Below are 19197 nucleotides of genomic sequence, written 5' to 3'. Positions count from 1 at the left end.
ATCACATTCCTGCTTTTTAAATAAAGATAGCAAGAGAACAAAGAAAAATTGATAATAGGAGTAATTAGGAAAGTTGCTTAAAATTGCATGCTCTATCTGAATCATGAAATAAAAAATGTGGGTTTAGTGTCCTTTTAATAGAAAGCATTGCAATATGTATTATTCATAATTTTATAAGGATTTTTATCCTTTATTTATTTTTCTACTTCATGGAAGTAATGGACTGGAAGTGTCCATCAATTCCTGTCACAGCCCTACAAGGGGGGTGGGGTCTCTAGAGGAAGGCATATCTAGTTTGAGATCATATAACTTCTAGAGTAACACAAGCTTGTTTACTATTCAGTGAAAGCTAGAGAGACAGGAAGTCAGTTTCTGCCCATGCTCGGAAGAGGCAGAATGCAACATGAGTTTTCAGCATGCCTTCATATTTAACTGCAGGCTGAACATTTCTAAGTGCTCATTTGGTAAGAAAACAAGTAAGTTGTTTACTGTTTTTTTAACACAAGCTGATAATTGTTTTAGTTTGATTTAACTTTTTTTTTTTTTTACTGGAGTACTGTTTCATGTCCCTTTAAGACCTAGTAGAGCCATTTTGTATTACTTACCATATAAGTCTTGAATTTCCTGAATGTCACCAGCAGGAAGGGAGAAGTTTTGTGAATTCACGTATGTATAGAGTGGGTACATGAGAGAATCTGGATTCTGGGAATGGTCTAACCCTATTGCATGTCCAAACTCGTGTGAAGCAACAGTAAATAAGTCACTTTCTACATAGGAAAAAAAAGAAACTGATTAATGATCCTATCCACGTAGTTTAAAGTTAACAAATAAATAAAAATAATATGCATTTCCTGACAGGTATTTTGTCACAGCATGTTACTGTAACATAAGCTTACCCATATCTATATTAACAGAAATATTAAATTCTAGGTTAAGAAATATGAGTTATTACTATATTAATACAATGTGCATTAAAACTTAAGTAAATATTGCAAACAGTTTTATTTTCTCAATGTAAATGAAATGTATAAAAAGGTTATCATTTATAGCACTGAATACGAGTTGCAATTATACATGAAAGTATACAAAAATGGTCCAATTCAGAGCTAAAGGAAATAATATAGAAAATCACAGAACTAAAGTGCCAATAATACAGAGCACAGGGAAAAATATGACTGTTACAATCTTTATATCTTCCCTGTCATCCATCGTTATGGTATCAATTCAGTAGCACAGAATAAATGAGAAAGATGATAGGGACAAAATATCATAAATGCAAAACTTGAATGCAGAACACGCACACTGAGGTTGCATAAGCTTTATTAACAAAAATGATTAACTCCTAATGAAGGCGCGTTCACACAGAAATGCACTGCTCCTTTGACTTAATAAAGTGGAAGCAGAAAGCATTTTCTACAAGAAAAAAAAGAAATAGCAAAACAAGGGGGTGACAATATTAAAGGGACAGTAAAGTCATAATTAGAGCATACTATTTTAAACTTTCCAATTTACTTCTATTATTTAATTTGCTTTCTTCTCTTGTTATCCTTTGCTGAAAGGTTTATCTAGGTAAGCTCAGAAACAGCAAATAACCTAGTTTCTAGCTCCTGATTGGTGGCTGCATATATATAATAATACTGATTGGCATTGGTTCACCCATGTGTTTAGTTAGTAACCAGTAGTGCATTGCTGCTCCTTCAACAAATGATACCAAGATAATGAAGCAAATTTGATAATAGAAATAAACTGGAAAGTTCTTTAAAATGTTCTACCTAAATCATGAAAGAAAGAAAAAATCGGGTTTCATGTCCCTTTAAGTTAAAGGGTAGCAGATTCAGGAGAAATGTGAGGAAGCATTTTTTTCAGAAAGGGTAGTGGATTGATGGAAAAAACTTCCAAAAGAGGTGACAAACACAGGGACTGTAAAATAATAAAAAAATAACTGGGACGTGCATAAGGATAAACTAAGAAAAACAGTAATATGTAATACGCGTAGACTTGATGGGCCTTTTTGGTCTACCGTCAAATTCTATGTTTCTAAATTTCACTGTTTGAGAAGCTGTGATGTTTGTCTTATTAAATGATTATGTGTGGATTATCTTTTAAAATCTCAGTATGTGTAAAGTTCTGCATTTTTTAAAGGACCGGTAAATACAGTAGATTTGCATAATCAACATGTGTATGATAAATAGACAATGCAATAGCACTTAGTCTGAACTTCAAATGAGTAGTACATTTTTTCCTGACAAATTTCAAAGTTATATCTATTTTGGTATTTACACTTCCCCTGTATCATGTGACAGCGATCAGTCAATCATAAATGCATATACATAAATTCTATGAATTCTTACACAGGCTCAGTAGTAGCTGGTGACTCGAAAAGTGTAAATATAAAAGACTGTGCACATTTTGTTAATGGAAGTAAATAGTAGGGTTGCACCGATACCATTTTTTTTTAAGACCGAGTACAAGTACCGATACTTGTTTTCAAATACTCGCCGATACCAATTACCGATACTTTTTTTTTAAGTCATGTGACAGTTTACCAAGCACAATACAGACTAATTATTTAAGATTCCTTCTTTATAATTATGAAGGACTGTAGTTCAAAAGACATTATAAAATAATAAAACAGGTTTTATTTGTCACAAAGTTCACAGAATATGTTTAGAAATAAAAATATTACAATAAAATATATTAACAATAAATAACAAATATAAAATTGCAACCAACCAATAGTGCCATACAGTAAAAAATAGTACAGAATACTGTTTAATCATGGTGAACAATACTATGGGCTAGATTACATTTGACTGGTAAGCTTTACCAATGCTCTCATTACACGTCCTACTCCATTAAAGGCTATGGAGTTGGAAATGTGAACAGAGCATTGGTAAAGTTTACTAATCAAATGTAATCTAAATCTAGTCCTATAATTGCAGGATGAGTGTTCATTGGGATTAACTTAATTTTTCCTATGAGTACTCTTCCTGCAATTATATAAGCTAAGATGTTCCTCAGAGTACAGTATGTTTTGAACATAATTGTGCAAGATGAGAACTAGCAGTAAAAAAGGCAATCTAGCAATTAGAATAATTTTTCAAAAGTTAGTGGCAAGTTCTTTTTAAGGAACAGAACAGAAGCATCTCTGCATGTTCAGCTATAAGTCTGTTTTTGCTATCAGTAAGGAGGTTCAACTTTCCACACCACTGCATGGGGCAGAAAGATATTTTTGGGCCATTTTAGCCAGAGCTGGAAATCTCAGTTTATTAACTGCCCAGTACTTCAGGGGTTTGCTGAACACAGTACAGTGATCTCTCCTACAATAATACAAATAAGAGCAATTTGTATTGGCAGAACAGTAGTAAACAATTTTTAGTTTAGTCTCCACTCCAGCTTTAAATGAAATGGGAACATGCAGTTTGAAAAAAACACCACAAGATAGAGTATGGGTAGTAAGTAGAGGTATCTGTTTAAGTATCGGTGCAAATGCATGAGTACAAGTACTCATGCAAGTACTTGGTATCGGTACCGATACCGATACTAGTATCGGTATCGGTGCAACCCTAGTAAATAGCAAAGTTTTTAAAATGACATGCTCTATCTGAATCATGAAGTTTAATTTTGACTTGAGTGTCCCTTTAATATTACACTCTGGTTCTTTTTATTCTGTGTTACTGCAATTATGTCCTTAGACTGAAGGATGACTATTGATGAGCATATATCCTATCATATGTTTCCTTGTGCTGTGATACTGCATGATTGGTTCTCTTAATTGTTCTTTATGTCAATATTGTTTCCCTGGAAGCTGAGTGTAACCCTTTTTGCATATATTGGTTTGGAAAATATGAGAGGCAGTCGTGAGAGGCTGCAGCAGATCCAGAGGGGACTATTGAATTATCAATTGAATAATTGAAATGTTTTCTTGGAATTACACAAGACATTATGCAAAGCAATTTAATGTAATATTGCAAAAGGGCTCTACATCATTGTTTCTCAACCACAGTTCTCAAATTCCCCCAACAGGCCAAGTTTTCATTATACCTGAACCAGTGCACAGGTGAAATAATCAGCTTGTGGATGAAAGCAGGTTAGTAACCACGGTTACTGAGTGATCAGCTGATTACTTCACCTGTGCACTGGTTCAGCTATAATAAAATCCTGTCTTGTTGGGGGTACTTGAAGACCACAGTTGAGAAATACTTCTCTACATAAAAGTATAAACAGATATCAGGGTACATGAGCCATACTCCAAAGAAATCACAAACAAGAGGTAATGTTTCATTATAGCCAATCAAAGAGTATAAATTAACCTTTATGTATTCCATCATTTAGATGGACTCTTCTGTTATTTTTACCATACTACACATAGTATGAAGAAGGAAGCAACTAACGTGTACAGATGACTTTGTACATACTGATGGATATCCAGGAAAATTAGAGAGTGAATATTTCTGAAAGATAAATGATTACCGCATAGGAGTTCAAATAATTTTGGTTATCACCATCACATCTGCATATTTTTATTAGAGCCAGAATTATTTTAAGGGACACTGTACCCAAAAAAAATATTTTGTGATTCAGATTGAGCATGAAATTTTAAGCAAATTTCGAATTTACTCCTATTATCAAATTTTCTTAATTCTCTTGGTATCTTTATTTGAAATGCAAGAATGTAAGTTTAGATGCCGGCCCATTTTTGGTGAACAACCTGGGTTGTCCTTGCTTATTGGTGGATAAATTCATCCACCAATAAAAAAGTGCTGTCCACGGTACTGAAACCAAAAAAAAGCTTAGATGCCTTCTTTTTCAAATAATGATAGCAAGAGAACGAAGAAAAATTGATAATAGGAGTAAATTAGAAAGTTGCTTAAAATTGCATGCTCTTTCTGAATTACAAAATAAAAAATTTGGGTTCAGTGTCCCTTTAAGCGCTGGGCTAGCGGCTTGAATTACAAAAACATTTGGAAATATAATGATCTTGCTGATCCCAAAAGTTTTTTTATTTTTTATTATTCCACCAAATTTATAACTGCATCTTTACTTGTGTTACTTAAAGGGACAGTATACACCAATTTTCATTTTCCATTTAAAAACTTACTTAGAAGCTCCCAGTTTAGCTCTGTTGAAAAGATTAGCTGGAACATCCACTGAAAGTGGCTGTATAGCAAAACAGCAGACACTCCCCCTCCCCCTTCCTCTGCATATGAAAAGACCCTTTACACACACAGGAGCAAGCTGGGGGAGGTATACATTAGTATACTTCTAAAACGTTAATAAGCAAAACTATAGATTTAAAAAAAAACAAAAAAAACTGAAAGTTTAATATTAAAGAGACATTAAACTGCTGGGTACAACTATAATTGCAGGACCATGCTATTGCTTTTCCACACATGTCTTCAGCTCTCTTCAAATTCCCTTATATTAACCCATTACAGGTGCCAGTTGGTGAGGCTCTGTTTCTTCATACTGGGGGCTGCCATCTTGGAATGCACGTATTCTGTCACTCTGTGATAGCTGTGGTACACATTCACAGATCAGTGATGTTGGCAGCTTTTTGAAAGCTGTACCTTGCAGTTTGGTTTATCTCCCACAATAGAGAACAAAGGCTTTCAAGTGAAATGCACACTGCTTTGGTCTCAGGTTGTAAAAATAAGGGCCAAGACGACAACACCAAGTGTGAAGATGCGGAGCTTCACTAACCAATATTTGTAAGGGGTTAAAATAAAATAAGAAAGCGACTTTAAATAAAGCTATGGGCACAGGAGGATAAACAATACCATGGTGAGTAGTAACCACACTAGCGCAGTTGTTGCCAGCAGTTTAACGCCCCTTTAAAAGTAAATTGAGAACGTTTTTAAACTTTTTGCTCTAATTGAACTATGAAAGTTTAATATTGAATTTCATGTCCCTTTAAGCTTAAAGGGAAATGAAACCCAACATTTTTCTATCATGGTACCCCCATACTCACACACATTTTCAACCTCTCCCTCAGCACTGGTATATTTCCCTCATCTCTAAAACATGCACTGTTCATACCTATCCTCAAAAAACCTTCCCTCGATCCAACCTCCCCATCCAACTACCACCCTATTTCCCTACTCCCTCTTGGCTCAAAGCTCCTCGAAAAGCTTGTATACGCATGTCTATCCCATTTCCTTACACTAAACTCTCTTCTTGACCCACTGCAATCTGGATTTCGTCCCCATCACTCTACAAGGTTACCAATGACCTACTTACAGCAAAATCCAAAGGCCACTTCTCTCTGTTTATCCTCCTTGACCTGTCTGTAGCCGTTGTTACTGTTGACCACCCTCTTCTGCTCCAAGCCCTCCAATCCTTTGGCATTTGCGACACAGTTCTCTCGTGGTTCTCTTCCTATCTGACTAACCGTACATTTGTAGCCTTCTCCGGAGCATCCTGTGCCCTGTTACCACTTTTTGTTGGGGTACCTCAAGGCTCTGTCCTCGGTCCCCTTCTCTTTTCAATCTACACGTCATCATTAGGTTCCTTAATAAAGTCCCATGGGTTTCAATATCATTTGTATGCCGATGACACCCAAATCTACCTCTCTGCACCAGACCTACCTCCTTCCTTACTAACCCGTGTCACTAACTGTCTTTCTCATATCTCATCTTGGATGTCCTCTCACTACCTTAAGCTAAATCTCTCCAAAACTGAACTCCTTATTTTTTCCCCTTCTTCCAATGTCTCCACCCCCAAAATTTATATAACTGTTGATAATTCCATCATTACTCCTACCCCGCATGCCCGATGTCTTGGGGTCAAACTTGACTCAGATCTTTCCTTCACTCCTCACATTCAGTCCTTGGCTAAAGCCTGCCGCTTCCACCTTAAAAACATTGCTAAAATTAGACATTTCCTTACACAAGATACAACTAAGATTTTTATCCACTCCCTCATCCTTTCCCGCCTCGACTACTGCAACTCCGTCCTCTCTGGTCTACCTAGCTGCCGCATAGCTCCTTTACAATCCATTATGAATGCCTCTGCCAGGCTAATCTTCCTTACTCATCGCTCTTCATTTGCTGAACCTCTCTGCCAATACCTTCACTGGCTTCCTCTTGCCTCTAGGTTTAAACAAAAAATCCTCACTCTGACATACAAAGCTCTCAACTGCACTGCTCCCTCCTACATTTCAGAACTTGTCTCCAGATACTCTCCCTCCCGTCCCCTTCGATCAGCTCAGGATCTCCTCCTCTCCTCCCATCTTGTTACTTCCTCACATTCCCATTTACAGGACTTCTCCAGACTGGCCCCCATCTTGTGGAACTCCCTGCCTCGCTCCACAAGACACTCCTCTAGTTTTAACAGCTTCAAGCGCTCCCTAAAAACTCTACGATTCAGGAATGCTTACAACCAACACTAACCTTTCCTAACTCCATTGCTTTCCCCTTGAACCCATTAGAATGTAAGCCTATCAGCCCAGCTGTTTGCAGATCGCCTTCATAAGAGCCGACTGCAACAGTGAAACTCTCGGCAGGGCCCTCTACCCACTTGATCCCTACAAAAGCTATTCTGTATACCGACTATGTTTACAGCGCTGCAGAATCTGTTGGCGCTCTACAAATACCTGATAATAATAATAATAATGGTTCAGATAGAGAATACAATTTTAAACAACTTTCTAATTCACTTCTATTATCTAATCTGTTTCATTCTTCTGGTATCATTTGTTGAAAGAGCAGCAATACACTGCTGGTTTCTAATTGAACACATGGGAGAGCCAATCACTATTGATATATATATGCAGCCACCAATCAACAGCTAGAACCAAGGTTCTCTGCTGCTCCTTAGCTTTCCTAGATAAACCTTTCAGCAAAGGATAACAAGAGAAGAAAGCAAATTAAATAATAGATGTAAATTGGAAAGTTTTTCAAAAGTGTATTCTCTATCTGAATCATGAAAGCTTTTTTGGGGGTTTCATGCTCCTTTAGTTCAGAAGCTATGCTCAACGTATGCTTCTGTCTAACTGCTGAACCACATTTATAGATACTCAAATATGTTTTTTCACTTTACTACTAAAGTTTTTAAATCACCTTTTCATCTAGTACACGTATGGTTTATTTATCTTACTATTCAGCCTTTGTATTTTAACTAAAATGGAAGGCACATCGAACACATACGTCATATGTGTGTGTAAATTCAACATTCATTCTTACTCATTGTTTTGCTAAATAAAGAGTAGTAAACCTGTCTTTATGTTTTATGCCTTAGGACAGTCATTTTCTAAACCGTACACAACTGAAAGGCTCACAAATTCACTCAGCTAGTGTTTACCAATTATTCATATTTCAAACAAAATAAATTCTTTGTGGAGTATTGAAGACATTTCACAGAGATGATAAAAATGGCTAAAGGGCAAAACCACTAGTAATGCAGATAATTATCTGTTCTTGTAAACTGATTAATGGAGAAATTGAAGTTGAATTCATTCTTAGGATCAGAATTGTGCATGTGTCTCATTCCTGAGCCTACCTTAGTATGCTCTGATGGAATGGAGCTAAGTTTCAACAACTTTTACCAAGATAAATGGGTAAATGTGATAACATAAGTAAACTGGAATGCTTTTTTAATATTGTATCCTCATAAAACTTTAATTCTGACTTCCATGCCCTTTTAAGGAATCAGGATGCAATTCACTGTTGCTGGTTGAAGACTGATGCTGCAGGACGCTTCTTAACCCCTTGGGCAACAAAGATCAGTAATACAATTATCTATTCATTCATCGTATGCTTAAAGAAGCAGGGCAGACAGCAGGTCATAGGGGAGTGCATAATAGTAAATGTTTAGAAGGAGTGCTACAGCTCCTCATTCCTGAAATACCCACTGCTGAACATAAAATAAAGCTATGGGCTTGGAGGGGATAACAGAAAACTTACAAAACACAAGTTTAATAATAAAATAATGTTATTAAAACTCCACTCAGGTTTGTGTTTCTTTGTTTCAGAAAAAACTTAAAGGGCTACTAAACCCAAATTCTTCTTTCATGATTCTGATAGAACATTCAATTTTAAAGGGACAGTCAAGTCCAAAAAAAACTTTCATGATTCAGATAGGGCATGCAATTTTAAACAGCTTTCCAATTGACTTGTATCATTAAATTTGCTTTGTTCCCTTGGTGGTATTTTTGAAAAGCTAAGCCTAGCTAGGCTCAAACTGATTTCTAAACTGTTGAAAACCGTCCCTTAGCTCAGAGCATTTTGAAAGTTTTTTACAGTTAGACAGTACTAGTTCATGTGTGTCATATACATAACATTGTGCTCACTCCCGTGGAGTTATTTAGGAGTCTGCACTGATTGACTAAACTGCATGTCTGTCAAAAGCACTGAGATAAGGGGGCAGTCTGCAGATGCTTAGATGCAAGGTAATCACAGAGGTAAAACATATATTAATATAACAGTGTTGGTTATGCAAAACTGGGGAATAGGTAATAAAGGGATTATCTATCTTTTTAAACAATAACAATTCTGGTGTATACTGTCCCTTTAAGTAGCTTTCTAATTTACTCCTATTATCAATTTTTCTTCATTCTTTTGCTATCTTTATTTAAAGTGAAGGTCCATTTTGATGAATTAGTGCCCGGTTTTTAATAAACCTATTAAAAACAAGGGCACTTTAATTCATCAAAATTGACATTTCACAGTTTTCTTCAAAAACTTACCTTTTAATCCTTGCAGCATCTCCAGCGATTCTCCCGGCTGTCGGAAGTCTCTGCAGATGTCAGAAATGACGATCCAGGTTTCCTCCAATCACAGCTTTCCCCCCGGGGGAATTTTGGCCTGATGCAACGCTGTGATTGGAGGAAGCCGGATTCGTCATTTTGGACCCTCGAAGGCGGCTTGTGACGGGCGGAGGAAGTGCTGGAGCGGCTGCCAGGGTTAAAAGGTAAGTTTTTGAAGAAAACAGTGAAATGTCAATTTTGATGAATTAAAGTGCCCTTGTTTTTAATAGGTTTATTAAAAACCGGGCACTAATTCATCAAAATGGACCTTCACTTTAAAAAAGCAGGAATCTAAGCTAAGGAGCCAGCCCATTTTTGGTTCAGAACCTAGGTTGCGCTTGCTGATTGGTGGCTAAATGCACCCACCAATCAGCAAGCGCTATCCAGGGTGCTGAATCAAAAATAAAGATAATAGGAGTAAATTAGAAAGTTGCTTAAAATTGCATGCTCTATTTGAATCATGAAAAATGTGTTTAGTATCCCTTTAAAGACACACACAATATCTAATTTCTAAGTTTACTGTCCCATTAATCCATCTTGAAAAATATATAAAGTTATTTTCTCTCTTTCAAGAGCTCCAATGAGTTCTGCAGAATTGTTTAATGTGACAGCAGGCTTATTATATCAATAGGCTTATTAATCATAGTTACTCTATGAGAATTATTTATTTGCTGGCTGCCATTAATTCTATATTTTAATCTTATTTTTCATATTAACTATTTTTCTACAGCCAGATAAATACTTTGCTCTCAAGTGGAAAAAAAAACTTCCTAAAGCATTGAAGATATTTTATGTGGCTACCAAATCGCCTCATATGTTACAAAAATAAAAATAAAATTTTAAAGTACCATGTGTTTGATGCCTTTTAATTATTTTGTTTTTGCTTTTTTTTTTTTTTTTTTAAACAAATGTGTTAAAACATTTGTCCAGTGGTGATAGGTTTTCTATGGATACAAACAGGACAAATGGACATCAGTTTAGGGATTGATTTATCAAGCTGGGGCGGACATACGTGCCCCTGTCCGCCACAGCTCGCCTCTGGTGGGCTGAATTCTGCTGCTGGAATTCAGCATTGCACACGAAAGCAATTTTGCGCTCTTGTGCAACGCCGCCTCCTGCCCGCTCACAGGCAATCACGCGCGGGCAGGAGCTGTCAATCTGCCCAGTCGGATGAGACCAGAGAGATTGAAATTCGCCAACTAAGAGGTGGCGAGAGGTTAGGGAAACAGCGGTCTAATGACCACTGCTTGTTAAATATATACTGCAGGTTATCTTGTGAGATCCTGCAGTCGTAGGGGGTCAAAGGCTGGTGAAAGCCTTGATAAATTGACCCCAAAGAACCTACTCCTATTTGATATGAACTAAAGAGAAGCGCATTTAGCGATCACAGTATTTACTAAGAATAAAACTTCCAAAAAATACAAATTATATCCGACAGATCCTAATGTAATTGTAACAACAGCAATTATAATAAATAAATACATTTTAAATATGAACTAATAAAGAATTTGGATGTATCTAGTGGCACCTTCTTCTTTTGCTTGGATTTCTTTGGGCGTTTTTTTTCTAGCAATAATAATAATAGTAATAATAATATTATATATAATATTAGTAATAATAATGTCACCTTTTTTATCCACTGTCCACGTTTCATCTTCATCGAAATGCGTGTCTCCCCCAATCTGCTCTCCAGGAGGGAAAGCATGAGCTAATACACCGAAAGGTCCATCAAAAGGGAAAAAATCGCCATGCTCTAAATTAAAAACAAGACAAACCTAACTGATAAGAACACTGATTTAGTATCACACATTCTAAGCATTAGAAAAAAACTAAATAAAAATAACTGAAACTATGTTTCCATACCCAAAAGGGACATTTGAAAATCCCTTTAATATTTTTAACAAACTCAAAAAAATGTACATATAATGTTACAGGCAAACACAGTCTGAACCAGGTGTTATTGAGCTCTTCATAATCTGATTCAATAACAAGACTAGAGACTCCTGTTCTGCTTTAAAGTGCCATAAAACAGGTTGAGATCTGTGCATATCCTAAAAGGGCTAATAAAGTAAAAATAGTTTGCATAAAAAAAATTGTTTAAAAATTGCTGGCAAGAATTTTAAAATAATTTTCAAAAATAAGCAAAATTAGTTACACAGCTATGCTGTCTGGAGAAGTCTGATCCACCCCTTGTGTTTAGCATCAGAAACACAGGCATTGTATTTCCACTGAGTTCACAACAGCTTATTTGCTTCTAGGCATGCTCCAGCAGATAATAAGTGTTAAAGTCTTGCATTCTACCATATCAATGGTAAATATAGATATAAATATATAGACAGCCGTATAAGGGATTGTGTAGGGGGAGTTAGAGCTGTACAATTCAGAAACTTAAAAGAAAGGGTTAATGGCGAGGCACTGCAGTATAAATTTGCAGGTAAAGTAATTAAAGTACTGTACATATTATTATATTTTGTCTCTATCCCAACTTGTTTTATGTCCCTTTCCTTACTGCTTTGTGCAGACCTTTACAGTACTGCAGAATACAAAACATGCAGATAAAACCTCAGTTAAAATAAAGAGGTAAATCAATTCTGACCAGAAACAAGAGACCAATGAGAAGAGTGTCTGGGCAAAACAAGAGAAAATTAACCAATCAGCTTTGTTATAAGTTTTATACAGGGAGTGCAGAATTATTAGGCAAGTTGTATTTTTGAGGATTAATTTTATTATTGAACAACAACCATGTTCTCAATGAACCCAAAAAACTCATTAATATCAAAGCTGAATAGTTTTGGAAGTAGTTTTTAGTTTGTTTTTAGTTATAGCTATTTTAGGGGGATATCTGTGTGTGCAGGTGACTATTACTGTGCATAATTATTAGGCAACTTAACAAAAAACAAATATATACCCATTTCAATTATTTATTTTTACCAGTGAAACCAATATAACATCTCAACATTCACAAATATACATTTCTGACATTCAAAAACAAAACACAAACAAATCAGTGACCAATATAGCCACCTTTCTTTGCAAGGACACTCAAAAGCCTGCCATCCATGGATTCTGTCAGTGTTTTGATCTGTTCACCATCAACATTGCGTGCAGCAGCAACCACAGCCTCCCAGACACTGTTCAGAGAGGTGTACTGTTTTCCCTCCTTGTAAATCTCACATTTGATGATGGACCACAGGTTCTCAATGGGGTTCAGATCAGGTGAACAAGGAGGCCATGTCATTAGATTTTCTTCTTTTATACCCTTTCTTGCCAGCCACGCTGTGGAGTACTTGGACGCGTGTGATGGAGCATTGTCCTGCATGAAAATCATGTTTTTCTTGAAGGATGCAGACTTCTTCCTGTACCACTGCTTGAAGAAGGTGTCTTCCAGAAACTGGCAGTAGGACTGGGAGTTGAGCTTGACTCCATCCTCAACCCGAAAAGGCCCCACAAGCTCATCTTTGATGATACCAGCCCAAACCAGTACTCCACCTCCACCTTGCTGGCGTCTGAGTCGGACTGGAGCTCTCTGCCCTTTACCAATCCAGCCATGGGCCCATCCATCTGGCCCATCAAGACTCACTCTCATTTCATCAGTCCATAAAACCTTAGAAAAATCAGTCTTGAGATATTTCTTGGCCCAGTCTTGACGTTTCAGCTTCTGTGTCTTGTTCAGTGGTGGTCGTCTTTCAGCCTTTCTTACCTTGGCCATGTCTCTGAGTATTGCACACCTTGTGCTTTGGGCACTCCAGTGATGTTGCAGCTCTGAAATATGGCCAAACTGGTGGCAAGTGGCATCTTGGCAGCTGCACGCTTGACTTTTCTCAGTTCATGGGCAGTTATTTTGCGCCTTGGTTTTTCCACACGCTTCTTGCGACCCTGTTGACTATTTTGAATGAAACGCTTGATTGTTCGATGATCACGCTTCAGAAGCTTTGCAATTTTAAGAGTGCTGCATCCCTCTGCAAGATATCTCACTATTTTTTACTTTTCTGAGCCTGTCAAGTCCTTCTTTTGACCCATTTTGCCAAAGGAAAGGAAGTTGCCTAATAATTATGCACACCTGATATAGGGTGTTGATGTCATTAGACCACACCCCTTCTCATTACAGAGATGCACATCACCTAATATGCTTAATTGGTAGTAGGCTTTCGAGCCTATACAGCTTGGAGTAAGACAACATGCATAAAGAGGATGATGTGGTCAAAATACTCATTTGCCTAATAATTCTGCACTCCCTGTATAGTGACCAGTGACTATTTTCTACTCAAATACAGTGACTGTTTTGCCGTTTCTTCGCTGTAACTTGCCAAGTAACAGGACATCAGATCTCTCAGTTAGAAAAGGGTAAAAGGATATAAACATTAAAAAAAAAAAAATCCACACTCTTAATATTAGTTTTTTAAATTTATGGTATCATAAATTCTATTTTCAACTGTGTAAATAAGAAAATACATACAAAATCATGGAATATAAATAAGAAAATAACTAAGAAATCAGGGAATATACCTCGAGACCCAAAAGCTATCATGATGTCTGCAGTTCCGCTGTGAATCTGAATAAATACTAGCGGGGTGACATCACTCCACACCCTGAATGACTCCCGTATGGCCTTATCAACTTCAGCAGGTGTCAGATCTGGAGTATAATTTACAATTCTACATGGTGTAAAAAACAAAAGGAAATGAGATTAAGTTGGTTTGTGTAAACAAATTCATAAAAAAATACATTTAGTAACTTTATTTTACAAAAGGAAATAAACAAACATAGTTCATGATACACCCGAAAATAAACAGTACCACTAACCAGATAAAAGCTTTGTACAGACAAATGTACCATCACAGAGTTTCATTAAGATGATTGCAAGTTTAAAGGGACAGTCTACTTAAAAATTGTTATTGTTTAAAAAGATAGTTAATTACCCATTCTCAGGTTTTGCATAACCAACACAGTAATATTAATGCACGTTTTACCTCTGTGATTACCTTGTAATAAAGTGTATTAATATAACAATGTTGGTTGTGCAAAGCTAGACCCTTTAACTTTAACATCAAACACCAGAATGTCATTATTTTTTCTGTTTATTTATTTATCGTTTTATTTATTTGTTTTACATTTGCAGCCATGCCAACATAGAACACTTTTGCCGTTTGCTTTGTACATACTGTTTCTTCCCTGTATCAGTATGTAAATAAAAAACAGTGAAACGTACAATCACTGAATAAAAATAAGTTGGAGGTTGGAAAAAGGCTAAAGATTGAGTTTTATCAAAAAGTACCAGATGATGAGCTGAGAATACACATCTTTAGATTTGTTGAGTCTTAACGATTCTCTTTGTTTAATGTAATGTTACCATAGAGGTACAAATCCCTAAATCCAGAATTCCAAAATCCAAACTTATTCTGAAATCCAAATTTTTTTAATTAATATATTTTTTTTAAAAATCAAATTATCAAAAAATACTATTCTTTCCCATTTGTGACAATTTTCTCTGCCTGTGTCTTTGTTTTTTTGTGTGTTCTAAAATGCAAATAATAGGCTGTATTTATTTAAAACAACACATATTTCCTTTCTGCTTACAGTACTGTACTATACTTCTGAGGGTATGATGTATATAATGGTACTAAATTGTATATAAAACTATCTTTAGGTTACAAGTACAGTATAAGCTATGACATGTACATATTGCCTAAATGGCATTAGATATTGTTTACACTTGGTTCCATCCCCTCTCCAAACTGTTTTTTAAAGATGCAAATATTCCAAAATCCAAACTATTCTGAAATCCAAACCTTTTTCTTTCCTAAGCAATATGAATAAAGGGTTTTCTACCTAAATTAGTTAAATGTTACACTATTTGCTTACATTATTTTCTTTTAATTATTTGAAGTATATTTTGAAAGGCTTGTTTTATTTATATGTAATTATTTGCATTTATAATGGTGTGTTATTTTTAAAACCCAAATGGCTGAAATTATGATTAAAAAAGGATACGTCTTTCAGATAAAATAGCTGCTTTGTAAATATTTGCATTTTTTTTAAGTTCAGATTTTTTGTATTATCTTTAAATAAATATATATATATATATATATATATATATATATTTATATACAGTATATATATATATATATATATATATATGTGTATATATATATGTATATATATATATATATATATATATATATATATAAAAAAAAACTGTGACTAAGTTCTTTCCTATCAACAGTAAGACCTGGAGGCATATTACAACAGAAAATTGATGCAAGATTGGACTGAGCTCGTCTGTATGCTGTGGATTTTTTTATTATTATTATTATTTCCCCCAAATGAAGTCTGGCTAGTCTTTGCCATACTGTCTGTGTGGGAGATTGCAGACTATAAACATCCCCCTCTTTATAGTATTACTTCCTTTATGGATGTTCTTTCTATGTGGAATTGACTATGCACCTCAGTAACATATTTCAGACTATACAAATGCCCTTTAATTTATTATGTATTACAGACTACATAGCGATTGCCTGTTTGTGGTATGATATTGTTTAGATCTTTAACACTGAGTAGACTAGTAACTTTTCCTTTATTACTAGCAACTTTTTCTCTTCCTAGTAAACTACTGTGATATTTTTCCACCGGCCCAATAGGTGGGAATGGCTGTAGAGTAGACAAGGTGAAAACTTATTAAAACATTAAAGTGACATGAAATTCAAAATAAAACGTTTAAGGTTCAGATAGATCATCAGCATGTAATTTTAAGCCACTTTTGAATTCACTTCCATTATCAAATATACTTTGTTCTCTTTTTATCATTTGTTTAAAAGCCTGTTTACATATGCTCAGCAGCAATGCACTACTGGGAGATAGCTGGTGGTGAGTTGCTACAAACATTTGTTTCTTGTCATTGGCTCACCAAGTGTTCAGTTAACTCCCAGTAGTGCGTTGCTGCAATGGAACTGATTTTAACTTTGTAGCTTTTTAACATTAATAACAGTTTTCATATTTAAATGCTGCAACGGAGTTAATATTAATGTGTTGATATTTACTTAAAATCCCTTTTAACACATAAAAACAATTTTTAAGAGTATGAAAAGCATATTATGTGTGTGTGTGTGTATATATATATATATATATATATATATATATATATATATATACAGTATATATCCTAATAAGTTTCATTATGTGAATTATATGAATATTTTACATACCTATACGTTAAGATATTTGAAGCCCATTTTATCTTTGTGTAGATAACTTTGTATTCCGCCACATCTGGAACTCCACATCTTGGCATCTTCATCAGATTTAAGGTTTCATTATTAAGTTCTCCAGTTGCAGGAATCCCAAAAAAAGACTGCATTGCATAAAGCTGATTTTCCGTGGAGTCTGTGCTCCTCTTGTGCACTACAGCACTACGTGGGTGGTTGTACAGAGCACTCAGGTACCTCTGAAAATAGCATAACATGAAAGTATTACAGTTTGAAAATTGCAAATTAATTATTGTCCTCTCACTTCTTTCACATTTCTATTAAAGAGTCAAATTAACTGGCAATGCATAGTATTGTACATTCCTTTGTAGAAGACATTTAACTTAATATTTAGTGATAAACATGTACAAACTCAAATGTCCCTATGTTTTGTTTGTGAGCAAGCAGATTACTCAGACAAACTTGACATAAAGAGTAATGCCAACCCCAAAAGTCTGTGCACCCAGGATTACAGAAAATAAAGCCAGTGAGTACAGAGCAATGTAGAGTGTAATCTCTTCTGCAAAACGCCCCCCCCCCCCCCCCAGTAGTAACATTACTGATTAGCATATCAACCTACTAGCCTGGCCGCTAACTTTACTAAGCCTGCCTACCTGCATGCAGCCAATGCTTTTGCACAATTGTGCAATAAGTGGGAAGGAAGTTAGGGCAGAGGTTCACTTGTACCAGCAGAATTTCACCCCTGACCGATTCTGTATCTTTGTCTATAATGGTCTGGGTCTGACAGTGACTGACTAAGTCACTGAAGTGCTGGCATTTGTCAAGTGCTGCCTGGGTCCCTTGGACCCACTTGGTCCCATGGTTGAGCCGGCCCTGACTTTAGCGAGTATGAGATAATATGAGTAAATGGTTATTATAGTACAGGGATGACTATCCTTCCAGGGCAGAAAAAATAACACTAAAATGTAAGATAAAAAATTACTAGCCAGAGAAGAAAAAAACGACACATTTAAAACAGGGGAAAAGGGCCTTATTTCTTGCTTGTCAACTGTAATTTTTTGCACTAGTCTTAGACAGAGATATGAGCCACCCTTCCCTCTTGGTTAGTTTGCCCCATAGGGCATGCACTTCCTCTACAAATGTGGTGGCATAGTGTTTTTTTTATATACAGCAGCACTGTCATCATATTTGGAAAGACAAATCCAAAAAAAATTAATCACATGGTAAGGGTGGATCTAAGGACCCACTAACCCCCCCCCCCTGGAGTGACACCATTAATGATTTGAAGGCCAGATGGCTTCCCTAGAGGTGCAGGCTCAGTCAGAGGGAGAACAGGAAATTAGCAAAATGTAAGTAGGACAGAGAAAGTTAGAGAGGATAAAGGGAGTGACAGTGAAAGAGAGTGAGAAGAGAGAGGGAGAGAGGAATGGGATGAGCAATAGAGAGAGGGAAGGATGAAAATGAGGGGAGGTAGAAAAAGAGAAAAGATAAAATAATGGAGAATGTGAAAGAGGAGGGAAGGAGGAGGAATGCACAGGTGCAATGCTAAAATTAGGAAAGGAAAAGAAAGGGATAGTTAGTTTTTTCTGTTTACTGTTTCATGCTGCCCATCTTCTGACCTGACCATTAGCAGGCCTGACTAAAATGGCCTCCAGTACAATATGCTTATAATCAGTTTTAAAGTTATTTAAAAAAAAAAAAAACACAGAATATTAAAAGTAACAGAGTCCCCTTTAAATGTAAAAGTGTATATACCTTTGCAAACTGTAGATCCTGTTCAGAAATTGCTCCTATACTAGGCTGTGTGAAGGATGGAACTGGCATGCAGTTTGCCAAACTCCAGAAAAGAAAGCCCATTTTCATAAGTAACATGTTCAGGTCTATAGTAATATCCATCTTGTATCAGAGAGTCAATTAACAGAGACATATTTATATCAACATGAATGCTGTGTCAGTTTCTTATCTAGCAACCACAATTATGATGTAGAATTCAGTAAAATACAATTTCTTGCAAGTGTTACAAAACCGTTAATGAATTGTATTTGCATAATATGATAAGAAAGACTAACAACTGCATTTCTATTATATTGCTCATAATTCTAACAGATATTCTATGCTTCATCTGCTCATTCTATTTGGTATATTGATGTCAGGTCTCTATGCAGAATACAAATAAGCTTAATTCTGTACTTTATTTTGAGATAAATAATATATTAAAATCAGAACATAGAGCATACATACGTTGCTATA

General features: G+C 35.8%; 1 protein-coding gene across 1 annotated transcript in view; it reads right to left on the bottom strand.

The window, feature by feature from the left end:
• Positions 1-18843, bottom strand: part of LOC128652651 (collagenase 3-like) — a 63009-nt gene extending 44166 nt beyond the window's left edge. Inside the window, exons 1-5 of the mRNA XM_053705583.1 lie at positions 18703-18843; positions 16948-17186; positions 14252-14400; positions 11373-11498; positions 606-767 (exon numbers count right to left, since the gene is read on the bottom strand). Coding sequence (XP_053561558.1) covers positions 606-767; positions 11373-11498; positions 14252-14400; positions 16948-17186; positions 18703-18843 — 817 coding nt within the window. The remainder of the gene's footprint in view (positions 1-605; positions 768-11372; positions 11499-14251; positions 14401-16947; positions 17187-18702) is intronic.
• Between the last annotated feature and the right edge of the window lie 354 nt (positions 18844-19197).

The sequence above is a fragment of the Bombina bombina genome, chromosome 3, assembly GCF_027579735.1.
Source record: "Bombina bombina isolate aBomBom1 chromosome 3, aBomBom1.pri, whole genome shotgun sequence".
NCBI lineage: Eukaryota > Metazoa > Chordata > Amphibia > Anura > Bombinatoridae > Bombina > Bombina bombina.
The sequence above is the reverse complement of the archived record's forward strand: the minus strand, read 5'-3'. Positions and strand labels throughout refer to the sequence as shown.